Source organism: Orycteropus afer, unplaced genomic scaffold, assembly GCF_000298275.1.
Source record: "Orycteropus afer afer isolate SDZICR_OR568_19922 unplaced genomic scaffold, OryAfe1.0 scaffold00048, whole genome shotgun sequence".
Taxonomy (NCBI): domain Eukaryota; kingdom Metazoa; phylum Chordata; class Mammalia; order Tubulidentata; family Orycteropodidae; genus Orycteropus; species Orycteropus afer.
Window position 1 is genome coordinate 5,311,183 of NW_006921635.1, and position 13,293 is coordinate 5,324,475.

General features: G+C 52.9%; 1 protein-coding gene across 1 annotated transcript in view; it reads left to right on the top strand.

Moving 5' to 3' along the window:
* Nucleotides 1-13,293, top strand: part of CUX2 (cut like homeobox 2) — a 311,474-nt gene that overhangs the window by 245,280 nt on the left and 52,901 nt on the right. Inside the window, exon 5 of the mRNA XM_007938169.2 lies at nt 12,258-12,392. Within this exon, the coding sequence (XP_007936360.1) occupies nt 12,258-12,392 (135 nt within the window). The remainder of the gene's footprint in view (nt 1-12,257; nt 12,393-13,293) is intronic.

Here is a 13,293-nt window from a genome sequence, read left to right on the forward strand (position 1 = left end):
CAACAGACCTGAGAGCTGGACTTCTGACTCGGACGCTCCCTGGCTCTAGCTGTCTCCAGGTTTCCTCATCTGGAAAAGCACCCTCGCCGCCCACAATCACGGGGAGAATTGAACAAAGTGAAGGGTGCACTGTCCTTAGCGCAATTTCTGCTAGTGTTTACACTCAGTCACAATGGCTGCTGCTGTCCTTACCATTACTATTGCTGCTGTGGTTTTTGCTATCATTAGTGTTATAATGATTACCATCATCATCCAGTACCAAGAAGGAAGACCCTCACTCCCAGCCCCTCTGTCCCTGCTAAGCCAGGAGCCCCCCACTCCCGAAGCAGCTAGCCCCGGCAATGGAGAGAAGAAGGAGGTGGGTGGGCACGTGGCCTCACAGCTGCTATAAGGGCTTCGCACCCCATCTGCTGTCGAAAAGTTACGATTAAAGGATCAAAGTTAGTCTCGCTGCCACCGTCAATAGCCTGAGCCTCCCACCCATGCAGGCACCCAGAGTGGGGTCCCAGATGGGAGAAGGCTTCTGTCTCGGGGATATTTTGGAGGGGTGCATGCATACTTCTGCATATATGTGTTTCTAAACAGCCTCTCGGACAGCCTTTCCGGCTCTGGCTTTCCTTAAAAAGCTCCAAATGCCACTTTCCTTCAGATGGACACAGTGGGAGGATTGAGACAGCTCTGCCTAGATTCCCCAACCTCCCCCTACAACCTGCAACCCCAAAGATGCTTAAAAAGAAACGCCAACAGCATCAGCTAGTGGTGGGAGACAGAATGGGTGATGCTGTACCCATCTCCCCACCAGGCCTTTGGAAACCAGTGTGGCATTAAACTATTATAAGGCCTTTGGCAGTATTCTCCAGGGGTTCCAGTCCAATGTAACCAAAATGAATCAGTCATTGCATTAAGCAGTTTATGCATGAAGCACAGGTTGATGGCTGTATGACAAAGGCAGTCCCCTTCCCGGACGACATTCTCCCCTCCATACGTGTCCATCAGGACCTGCTGCCTCAGAGGGTTCATATTTGATCTTCTGTGTCTCCCAACACGCTCAGCTAATCCAAAGGATTTGTTGTGTTCAAACGCCTCTGATTTGGGGCACCCTGTTTTGGGGGTTGTTTTAAGTCAAGTTTGATTCCCACTGCCACTGCCCTCATCTATATATCGACTGAGTGTGCATCGCAGGTGTGAAGTGGGGGGACGCAGGCCAAGCGCCCGTTTCTGGGCGGGGAAGCATGCAACTCTGAGCAACCACGTGTCTCAGCTGTGATGCTTCCGGGGGAAGTGCTGAGTCCAGCAGAAACCTGGGCTCCCGGGCTCCAGACAAGGAGTAGCCAGATTATTCTACCACTTCTCCTGATACCAGGATGGGAGTCTTGCCAGGCTCTGGAGACCCCCTTCGGGGGCCATTTCGGAATTTGGAAGCTTGGCAAGGGCCGGCATGTCCCCAGGTTTGGTCACCTGCCATAGGGGTGGCTTAGGTGTACCTGGCACAGCACTGACGCACCAAACATAAGGTGTTGTCTTTCTGCTCCTTCTCAGATGACGTCTGAGTTAGGTGCTGGCGTGTCTAAAACACCTGAATGATGCTGTGACTGTCCCATGTCAACCAAGAGAGAGCGCCTCCAGCCCAGGGTCTGGGGCAGGCAACAGGGTCTAAGGAGAAATTAATAAGTTCCATTTTCTTTGTTGTTTGGTTTTCCTCTGTATTTATTTGTATGGCTAAATCACCTATTTATGATACAGGATCCCAATGTTTTATTTCCAATAGTGAAGAAAAGTTCCTATTAGAACACACATTTGATTTAAAAACAAATTGAGTGGCATAAGAACAAATGTCCAGTCAGTCATCTTTGGGCAGCTTGTGGATACAACAGCGACTGTGGAGTGTATGAACCACACTGGCCGGGGGAGAGGCCTGGGTTAGAACCCCCGCCCTATTTTTCTAACTCAGTGATATTTGCTGGGCCTCAGTTTTCTCATCTGAGAAATGGGGGTGTGTTTGTTTCCTAGGGCTGCTGTCACAAATTACCACAAACCGGACCCGTGAAACAGCAGGCATTTGTTCCCTCCCAGGTCTGGAGGGTTGGAGTCTAAATCGGGGTATCAGCAGGGCTCCCTCCGAAGTTTCCAGGGAGGATCCTTCCTTGCCGCTCCCTAACTTCTGGGATTGCCGACAGTCCTTGACGTTCGCTGGCTTGTAGACGCCTCCCTCCAAGCTCTGCCTCTCTCATCACATAGTGTCTCCCTGTATTTCTGTGCCCAAACCTTCCTCTTCTAACGACATCAGTCATTGGATTAGGGCTCACCCTTAACCAGTAAGACCATCCTAACTTACCTGCATCTGCAAAGACCCTATTTCCAAGCAAGGATGTATTTGCAGGTACAAAGGTAAGGACTTGAATGTGTCTTTTTGGGGGACACAGTTTACCCCACACCAGGGGGTAACAGCAGCAGCTACCTTGTGGGTAGTTTGCTGTGCAGTGAGAAAGAAATGCACGCATGGTTCTTACACACAGGGAAGGCCAAGAGGGAGTCCTCTTGAACTTTGGGCTCAGCCGCCCCGTACCCCAGCCTCATAGCTGTGGGGTACCATCTGCTCCAGGATGGATGATTGCTGAAATTTTGGGATGAGCACCAGAGATTCATGTTTGGGGAACTAGAACCCACTCTGAACCCAGGCACCACCCTCAGTCACTGCACCCAGACCAGCCTGCAGGGAGCGGGGAGAACCCTCCAGGTAGCACCTGGACATCGCCAGCCTCTCTGAGCCCCTTGTCTGCATCTGTAAAATGGGTCAGTGGTTGTGAAAGTTGAGTGAGGTCATGTGTGGGGGACAGTAACTTGGGGGATGGGCTGGGGGCCAGCCGCCCTTCCTTGGTCTCAGGAAAGCATTTCCCCTGGTGTTTCCTGAATCTAGAATATTCACTGTTATACCCCCGCTGGCTCCCTTATCCCCTTCAGATCTCTGCCCATAGGTCACCTCAGAGAGGCCTTCCCTGCCCACCTGCCTCACACATCACCATTGCCATGCGTGCACACACCAGCCCACTCCCTCCCCTGATCCTGCCTTGTTTTTCTTCTCAGCCCCTCTCACTGCCCTTGGTTTATTTGTCCTCTGTCCATCTTTCCCCTCTACAATGTCAGCCCCATGAGGGAAAGCCCAGAACCTTCCCTGACACGCAACAGACACTCGGGAAATATTTGGCAACTGAAGATACGGTGTCTGACGCATAGTAGGTGTTCAGTGAGCTTGTATTGGCACAAATGCCCGCATGGACTCTGAGTTTGCTATTACTGCTGTGGAAACTGACCGCAGACTTAGTGGCTTAAAATAGCACGGTTTTATCACGTTCCAGTTCTGGAGGTCAGAGGGCCAAAATCGGTCTCACTGGGCAAGGAGTGAGGTGTCTGCCAGCCTGGTTCCTTCTGGAGACTCCCAGGAAGGATCTGTTCCCTTGCCTTTTCCAGCGTCTAGACACAGCCCACATTCCTTGCTCGCGGACCTTGCCCTCGTCTTCAAGCCCAGCAGTGTAGCATCTTCCACGCTTTCTTTCCCACTCCAACCCCCTTCCCTCTGCAGCCTGAATCCCCTCTTGCTTCTGAGGATTAGGACACGGATATCTGTGGGGACAAGGCTCCTGCCAATCACGGAGTGCTCCCATGGAAAACTCAGGGACCTTCTGGCACCCTGCCCTGCCATCCAGGCCCCGGGTGATTTTGTCTTGCATCACAGTTTTTAAGCAACCCACATTGATTGAGCACCTGCTTATGAAAGGCTAGTGCCAGGCCTCAAGGGAGAAAGGGGGGACTCGGGTGTGAAGACAAGCTGCCCCCAACCCCTGACTGCCAGGTGCTCAGAGAAATCTCTTCCAAACCTGGTACAGACTTGTGGTCATTCCTCTGTCTTTTCGATTTGTGTTCGTAAGAGCAGCCAGTGACTCTGAACTGATGCTTCGAACAACAGCGTGTGCCCCAGGAGATGGGGACCCCTTGGATTGGCCAGCTGTCTGGGCCAAGCACTACCTCTGTAGCGGAATTCTCCAGCTGTCTGCATGCTAGTTGTTTTTGTTTCCCTAACTGGACACGTGGCCAGGCAGTTCAGGGTGAGCTCTCAGGGCTCCGTGGATCTCTCCCAGATCGAAGAGGCAGGAAGGAATGAGTTTACCGCACACTGTAATCGCTGGGAACATGCACTATGCGCTGAAGGCGGAAGTAGAGTGGAGAATGCCCCGGGAAGTAAATTGTAATCACTGCTGTATACGTCTTACAGCTGGGAGCCACTCAACCCACAGTCCGATTCCCCAGGAACTGGAGAGGGTGAAAATGCAGCGGTCAGAGCTGGGCCCTGCTGCTCTCCCTTAAAGAATGGCATGTCTTCCTGGAAGACAGCTGAAACGGTGCAGCAGGAAGGAACTAGGCTAGACTTAAGTGAGGGCTTCCTTCCTATGAGAATTTGATGCTTGGCAGCGCCTCAAGTTCCATCTCCTCACACTTTGTGTCCAGTCAATTACCATCAGTTCTTCCTGTCTGTCCCTTAAACTGAGCCTCTCTCCCCGCTCCCACTTTCACCAGCCTCATGAAAGCCAGCACCCTCAGCTCTCTGAACCATTGCAGTGGCCTCTCTGGCTCCCTCTGTGGTCCATTTTGTGCACCACAGCTTGGGTGAGCCTTTGCCAAGGTAAATTACATGTGACTGGAGCTCTGGTGGTGTAGTGCCTAAGGCATCTGACTGCTAACCAAAAGGCTGGTGGTTCAAACCCACCAGCCACTCCTCGAAAAGAAGGCTGGCCAATCTATTTCCGTAGTGATACCGCCTCAGAAACCCAAGGAGGGGTCGGATTGACTCAACAGCAGTGAGTTTGTTTTTTTTGGTGCCCAGTGCCATTGGAAGAAATCCCATGTCAGCAGAGGTGCTTTGCGGTCTGCCCACCCCCATCCACCCTCATCTCTCCCCACCCCTCTCAACTCTCCCCCTGGTGCCGCTTCCTTCCAGCCGCCTGCCCTTTCTTTGCACTAGCTATTCCCTCTGCCTCGAACCCTCTTCCTGCAGATCTTATGTGCTCCCTGGTGGCAGCTGCGGCTCTCACCTGCTCAGAGGGGCATTCCCTGCCCCCCTCACCAAGGTGGGTCCAGATCCCCAAGCACTCATCAATAGAAACATCCTCCCTGGTCCCACTGAGCACAGCCATGCATGAGCAGTGTCTGTCACCCGCCCTGGGATGTCACCTGCATGAGGCCAAGGCTCTCGTCCACTTCATTCACCAGTGTACCCCCAAAGATGCTCAACAGACTCGTGCCGAGTGAAGCAGGCACCTGGACTCAGGCTTCCCAGTGAGCTCTTCCTGCTTCAGACTCATCAGTCTGGAATGTGCCAGCTTCACAGTCCGTAGAGTTCACGAGGAAGGGGGCAGAGAGGTACAATACATTGCCCAAGATCACACAGCAAACCAGCAGCAAGTTTAACGACAGAGCCCTCACTCTCATGCCTGTTGGAAATTAGCACGCACGCACACACACACACACACACACACAGCAGCTAGGCTCACTGCAGAGTCATGCAGCCCTGGGTTCAAATCCCACCTCTGCCACTTCTGAGCTGGGTGACCTTAGGCACCTGGCCTCTCCTCTCCAGGCCTTCATTTCCTCACATAGAAAATGGGAATAATAACAGCTTACCTTACCAGACTGTCATGGGGATAAAGAGAAGAAACAGCCCCTGGGACAGAGCTGAGGTTATGGTGTGTGTGGGGGGGGGGCTCCCCCAAGACCATGAGTTAGAAGAAGGTGTCCCCCTTCTCAAGTCATATGCCTGAAGATGATACCACATGTGGGAGTCTGCAGTGTCTGGTGAATGTCATACTCGTATATGCAGCTCTTGTGCAGTGTGCAACCTGCCCAACTGTACACAGCAGGCCTTGAGGGTTCCACTAGTGTTAACATTACTGCTGCTGTGCACTTCCGGGTTTCCACCAGGCACCCTTCTCCTTTCTATTCTATTGAAATCTGACTCCCTGGAGACCCCCAATGAAGTCCTTCCCTGCCTCCCATTTCTTCCCTAAGTCCACCTGACACAAATAAAATCCAGGGTCTGCTGTCTTTGCCTTGTTCCTCGGACCTCTGGGGACCCTTGTGGCAACTCCCAGGGTCTGGCACAGGGCCCCTGTAGCTGAGATTTCGGTCAGCCCACTGAGAGGTGGCTGTCCGGTGGTCTGTCCCACGTAGACATGTAGCAGCTTCTGAATCCTGCCCTGCCCTCTGCCCTTAGTAAGGCCCAAGAGACAAAGCCAGGTGACACTGCAAGCAATGCTGAGGTATGAGTTGGCCCCTGACCTCCTGAGAGTCATCTCGTTGTCCTTTAGTGAGCTCTTACCATGTTCCAGGTATCCTGCTGACTGCTTCACAAACCTCCTCGGAGCCTCACAGTGAGAGCAGATGCTTTTCTCGTCCCCATTTCACAGAAAGGGAAAGCGAGGCCCCTGGGAATTCAGTGACCTACTCAGGACCCCACAGCTGAGGTAGAATTAGAGCCCAGTTCTCTGTCCCCAGAGTCCATGCCTCTGACCACATGTCCTCTCTTGCTCACGCTTGGTCAAACTGCTCAAGTCAAGCGTTATCCTTCTGAGACTTCTAAGGGCCTCTGTTCCTGCAAGTTGGCCTCCTGTTTACTTGGTTACTGAACAGACATTAAGCACCTACTGTGTGTCAGTGAACAAGAGAGACTTTTTGATGTCTTTCCTCTTTCATTCTTTTTTTGGGGGGTGTGGGGGTTTGTCTTTCCTGGCTCTGCTCTGAGAATCAGCGCAGACTAAGCCCCTGGGCTTCCTTCGTGCTCCGAACCCGTGAGATGGAAATTCTGGGAAAGCCCTGGGCTGCTGGCCCACTGGGGTTCACAAGCCACCTCAGCTGATCGCTCACCCCTCTCTATTCTAAGATTCCCTCTTCAGTCCCTTCATAATTTGGCCCAATGTTTACCCAGCCTTGAAATGAACTGATTGGACCAGCGATTTCCTGAAGCCCCCTTCGTCAAAATCATTTTGGCACGTGTATCAGTTGGGGTTCTTTAGTGACATGGAGCAGAAGCTAATTCTGGGTAAGTTACTAAGCAAAAGAGGTGTGAGGGAGAATGGTGAGATCACCGAGTTCAGACAGGATAGAGCCAGCCAATAGGGTGAGATCACCGAGTTCAGACAGGATAGAGCCAGCCAATAGGGTGCGATCACGAAGTTCAGACAGGATAGAGCCAGCCAATAGCTGAACAGAGGGACTGTGATGTCCCCCCCCCCCCCCGACTCAAGATTAAAGTTCCCAGGGCAGACATCTGATCCGCCAGCCTGAGTCAGGTGACCTCCCAAGGGAAGGTGGAGCATCCTGAGTGACAGCTGCACTGGAAGCTAAGACCTCCCGAAGAGGGGATTGAAACTGGATGGCAGGTTCCTTCCAGCCTGGCCCCAGTACATCGGCCCCTACAAACGAGTGGTGAGAAGAAGAAGGGTTGTTCTATCAAGGAAGTGGTAACCAGAGAGCATGCTATCAACATTCATGAGAGCGTCCATGGAGTAGACTTCAGGAGGGTGCCTTCCAGGCACACAAGGACATCCAGAAATTTGCCATGAAGGAGATGGGAACACCATCCAGGTGTGTACTTGACACCAGGCTCACAAAGCTGCCTTGGGCAAGGGAGTAAGGACCATCCCATACCATATCCATGTACAGTTGTCCAGAAGACGTAACAAGGATGAAGATTCGCCCAACACATTGTATACATTGGACACCTGTGTACCTGTCACCACTTTCAAACACCTACAGATAGTCACTGTGGAAGGAAACTAACAGCTGATGATCAAGTGAAGTTATAAAACTGCAAAGAAGGAAACTGGGTGACACAGAAGCTAAGGACCCACTCCCACCCACTAGGGGAGCGAGAGGAGATCCAACTCACCTGCTTTTCCCCTAAAGGACTGGAACTGACCCCCAGACTGTCCATGTGAGCACCTTCGGGATCGAGGCCCAAAGACATTTGACAGGTTCCCCAAGGAACTATAATGTGCCCCTTCCCCACCCACTATGAAAGCCACAGACACATGGACCTCCGTTATCTTGCCAGCGGAAGCCAGCCTGCCTGAGTTCCATCTCTGCCGCTGCCTCACCACAGACACGTGACTGTGTCTGTGTCTGTCCATTGGCGTCAGTGCCCCATCCGTAAAATGGGGGCATAACAGCACCCACCTGACGGTGTTGAGGTGAAGTTGGACTGCACTGTAATCTGTGTCAAGTACTTAGAAGACTATCTGGGATGTCATAAGTGTTCAGTGTTGGCTATTAGGCTCCAATGACAGCGTGACTGTTTCAGCAGGAATCTTTGGGCCCTGAGTCAAGTTCAAGGCAGGATGATTGGATTCCATGTCTCCCGGGACTGAGAACATATGAAACCAAATCCTGTTCTCAAGACTACACAGAGCATGACTGCATGTCTCACCGGCTCCCAGAATGCCTTGAAGCCAGGCATGCCACACCCCCCTCCAGGGAGTAACAGCACTAGCACCCGTGAAGCCTCACTGTGCCCAGCACTGTACAGACCTCTGGGAGCCTTCTCCTACCCAGTCCTTGCAGCACCCCATACATGTGACTCCATTTCACAGGTGGGAGAGAAGAGATTCTCAAGTTAACTGTCTGAAGATCATACCACGAATTGGAGTCAAAGCTGACCCCTGTCACAGGGCTGCACTATACCAAAAACCCACTGCTGTTGAGTCGGTTCCAACTCATCACTGCCTTGTAGGACGGAGTAGGTCTGTCCCATAGGGTTTCCAAGGCTGTAATCTTTACAGAAGCAGACTATCTCCCCTTTCCTCCTCAGAGCAGCTGGTGGAGTCAAAATGCTGACATTTTGGTGAGGGGCTGAGCGCTTTAATTGCCGTACCACCAGGGCTCCCTTGAGCTGTACCAGCAGCCTTTGAATCATGCTGCCTCTCCCGTTATCTTTCAATCCTTCCAGAGGTAATTCCTGGGAGGTGTTTTTGGGTGCCATTAACTCACTTTGACTCACTGCAGCCTGTAAGACAGAGCAGAACTGTCCCATGGGCCTTCCCAGGCTGCAATCTTTACAGGAAGAGATGGCCAGGTCCTCTCTCCCATGGAGCTGCTGGTGAGTCAAATACTGACCTTTCAGTTAGCAGCCAAGCACCTAACCATTACACCACTGAGACCCCTTTCCTGGGAAGTAGGAGCTGTTCTATTTTCCCACCTGATAGATGGGAAAACTGAGGCTCAAAGTCCCATGGGATTTGGATCCAGAGTGGATCTTAGATCCTGTGAGCTTGTTCACTGTGTCCTACCTTGCACCGGCAAACATAGACAAGAACACAGAGCCTTGAAGCCCCCTGAATTTATATCAAGTGTCCACCCACCCCGTTCCCTGCGACCTCTCCAGGTGCTGACTGACCTTGGTTTCTCCAGGACAGAGCACACTAGGCAACAAGGAATGTTGTGCAGGCCTCGAGAAGAGTCAACACTGACCCCGGGAGCGGGGCGAATGCCATCCTCTATCTCCCAGTATAATGGTTTGGCACAGACGGGCTCATAGCCAGCCAGCCCCCAAGCCATGGGCCCGATCTTCCCACCTCCTTGGAACCAGGGACAGCCCTGTGGTCCGCCCAGGGCTGCCCCCTCCTGTGTTTATCTAACTTCTCTGACCCTGGCGTGTGCTTGTCGTCTCTTTATTCCTTTCTGAAAAACCAGGACACAATAGGAAGCGTTTCCTTGAACTTATTAAAAAATCCAGACTTGTAAATTAATTTGTTCGTGTTGTACAAAGGCAGTGCAGATGGACTCATTAGCATGCACACAACAAATAATTATAGATGAATTTTTAGCTGGCCTGCCTAATGCGCTTGCTGGGTTAATTATGTCAATGTATAATTACATCAGCCCGGGAGACATAATGGCATACCCCGCTGAGCAGGCCCTGCCTAATGACGGGGCGTGGGGACGTGCTGACGGAGGAGAGACGCCGCAGCATTCGTGTGCACCTGCTTACCTCGGCACAAACGCCCATTGTCCGAGCCACCCGCCACATAGACGAGTGGGAAAAGAGAAATAAAATGAACAAGTATCCTTGTTCCAGCCAGACCTGAAGGCCCCACGTGCAGGTACTGCCCCATTTCTTCCATTCACAAATGTTTATTGGGTTGGACTGTGTGCTAGACCCAGTGCTAAGTGCAAGGGGTCCGGTGAAAGAGCAAAAATAGATCGCCCAGGGCTCTGTGCAGTTTGCAGTCCAGTGGTTGTTCATTGGGTGGACTCCCCAGTAAATTGAAGTAGTAACTGAGGGATGTTGGAAAGGTGCCGGCATCTGGGAGAGCTTATGTCGGAGGACTGACTAGTCAAGGAAGGCTTCCTGGAAGCAGTAGCATTGGACTATCAATAGGGCAGATGAGTAAGCATGACTAGCTGGAAGGAGTAGGGAAGAGAAGGGTATTCCAGGCAGAGGCTCCTGCCTGTACAGAGGCTCTGAGGTGGGTAGGAGCATCAGAAGACCTGAAAAAAGGCCAGTGGGCCGGGAGCTCAAAAAGACAGGAACAAGGGCTCCTATTCATTCTGAGCTTACCAAGTACCAGTGCCATGCTGGGCACTTAACGTGGATCTTTAGCCTAGTCCCATGAAGTCGGTACTTGTACAGAGAGGCACAGAGAGGACAGAGTCCCTTCCCAAGGCCACACAGCAATCCTGAGAAGCAAGTATGGATTAGATCACATCCCAGGATGCCTGGCTCCAAAGTCCTTGCTGTTAGTCCTGGTGCCCTCAGCAGAGAGCAGTGGCCAAGCAGGTGCTGAAGAGAGGCTCCCAGAGAGGTGCCAGGAAAGGAGGAGACGGCTCCAGTGCATTGGAAAGAGCCGTGGACCAGACCACGGGTCCTTGGCAGGGACGAAGAGACTGGTGTCCTGGGTCCCCACGGATACCTCCTGTGACTGCTGCAGGTAGACTGCCCACGCCGCTGGGCAGGAAACCGTTGTGGTCTCAGAGTCTCACATGCATCCTGCAGCAAGTTCCCTGGCCTCTGTGAGCCTCCGTTTCCTCTTCTGTGAACATGAGTGGTCCAAGCCAGCCTCCAACCGTGACGGCCATAGGACCCCATTCCCCTGGGGCTTTGTAAGCTGGAAAATGCCAGCCCAGCCTTGGAATTACCCAGATGTTATTTGTACCTGCCCTGAGTGGGGAGTTGAAGAAAGCTTCCTGGAAGAAGTGGTGCTAGACTCTAGACTTGAAGGAAGAGAAGTCTGTGGAGAAGGAGTGGGAGAGGGAATGGGATCCCAGGCTGGCCCAGGAGACCTCCAGAGCTCACCTGCCAGCAAACAGGGCATTGGGAACATCTCACACGCAGGTGTGTTTCACTCTCAGGAAAGCCACCGTTTCATTGACACCATGTGCCACAGATGACAGTGTGCTGGTCTGGTCCCCAGAGAGCAGGCGCCAAGTCAGGCTTACACAGCAGGGATATTATGGGGTGAACGCCTATGAGAGGAAATAGGGAGAGAGCTGGGTGGCTGGGAGAGCTGCAGACTGACGTAGGTGTGACTCCAAAGGAAGAAGAGAGGGAGGGAAGGTTGCTGGCAGCGAATAGTCCAAGGAAGGTCAGCAAAGGCCACGGGGGAGTCCTCAAGCCCGTGTCTACAGGAACGGACCCCCTCAGTATCCTGGCTGTGCACAGTGTGGCCTCAGCATGATGCGCATCAGAATGTGGCAGCTGGGGTCCTTGTTCAGTCACACTCCCTGTAGGTGGAGGTCTGGAAGGCACATTCTCGTGGCTGCCACAGATGCATCATGGAAAGGACCATTGGTGCCGAGTCGGTTCCGACACCTGGCAGTCCCATGGGTGTGAGGGTAGCACTGTGCCCCACAGGGCTCTCTGGGGCTGGTTTCTTCCAGAAGCAGATAGCCACGCCCTTCTTCCAAAGCACTTCTGGCTGGACTCAAACCACCAACCTTTTGGTTGGCAGCATGTTAACCACTGACACCACCCAAAGCATGCAGTTATTGTCGTAATTACTGTTACTGTTATGCTTAGCTGGGCACCACACCCAGGGAGAAGGCTGCCCCCTCATAAAGCAGAAAATGTCCGTGGCTAACCCTAAACCATCAGAGCGACCCCAGGTGGCTCTTGCAGATGCCCCACTCCCCAGCCGGGGCCCACGGCCTCAGCCTGAGCGTCCCCCTACCCGGGCCCTCACCACCCTGCCCTCTTCTCTCTGTCTCCGTAGACCCCGTGCCTGTGTTTGAAGCAGCTCGCAGCCCAGACGACAGACTGCAGGCCCCCAGCTTTGATCCCAGCGGGCAGCCCCGGAGAGACCTCCACGCTTCGTGGAAGAGGCACCCCGAGCTCCTCGGCCCCAAAGGTACTGAGACAGTCGGGTGGGACACCCATAACAGGCAGATGAACTGGGCTCTTCAGCGGCCATTTGGCCACCCCAGGTGCGGTGGGCTGGTAGGGACTTTGGCTTTATACTTGTAGATGCAGGGTGGGTGAAGGTAACACTGCTGCTGAAACAGAGGAGCCCCCAAATCTCAGGGGTTTTATCTGCTGAAGAGTAGGGAGGTTACAGGGGATGTTCCATGCAGTCACTCAGGGACCCAGACTACGAAGGCCCTGCCATCTGCAACACAGGACATCCGGAGTCATGATGAATGGTGACAATCAGCCAACAGGCAGAGAGAGGGAATGTGGAGGTCCTGCCAGGGTTTATGGAGTACGGGTCTGGAAGTGCACACATTACTTTCGCCCATACCCCATTGGCCAAAACTCTGCGATGTGGCCACACCCAGTTGCAAGGGAGGCTGGGAAATGTAGTCTACCTTTGTGCCCAGGAGGAGAGGAAAATGGGGATTGTGGCGTGGTGCCTAAGGCATTTGACTGCTAACCAGAAGGTGGGCGGTTCAAACCTACCAGCCACTTCTCGGAAGGAAGACTGGGCGATCTTCCTTCTGGTGATACCGCCTTGGAAACCCAAGGAGGGGTCTCTGAGTCGTATCCAACTCGACAGCAGTGAGTTTCGGTTTGTATTTTTTTTGGAGTACACAGCACTATGTCATCCACAAATGCAGGGAAGAGATGAGCTGGAGCCTGAGGAATACCTGCTAATGTCAGAGTCCCTGGGTGAAGTGCACAGTTAGTTGCTCAGCTACTCACTGAAAAGTTAGCAGTTTGAGTTCCGGCAAGATGGCGGACTAGGCAGAAGGATTGCACAGACCCTCTTCAACAAAGAAAAGGGAAACCAATTAACACAGACACAGAAGATA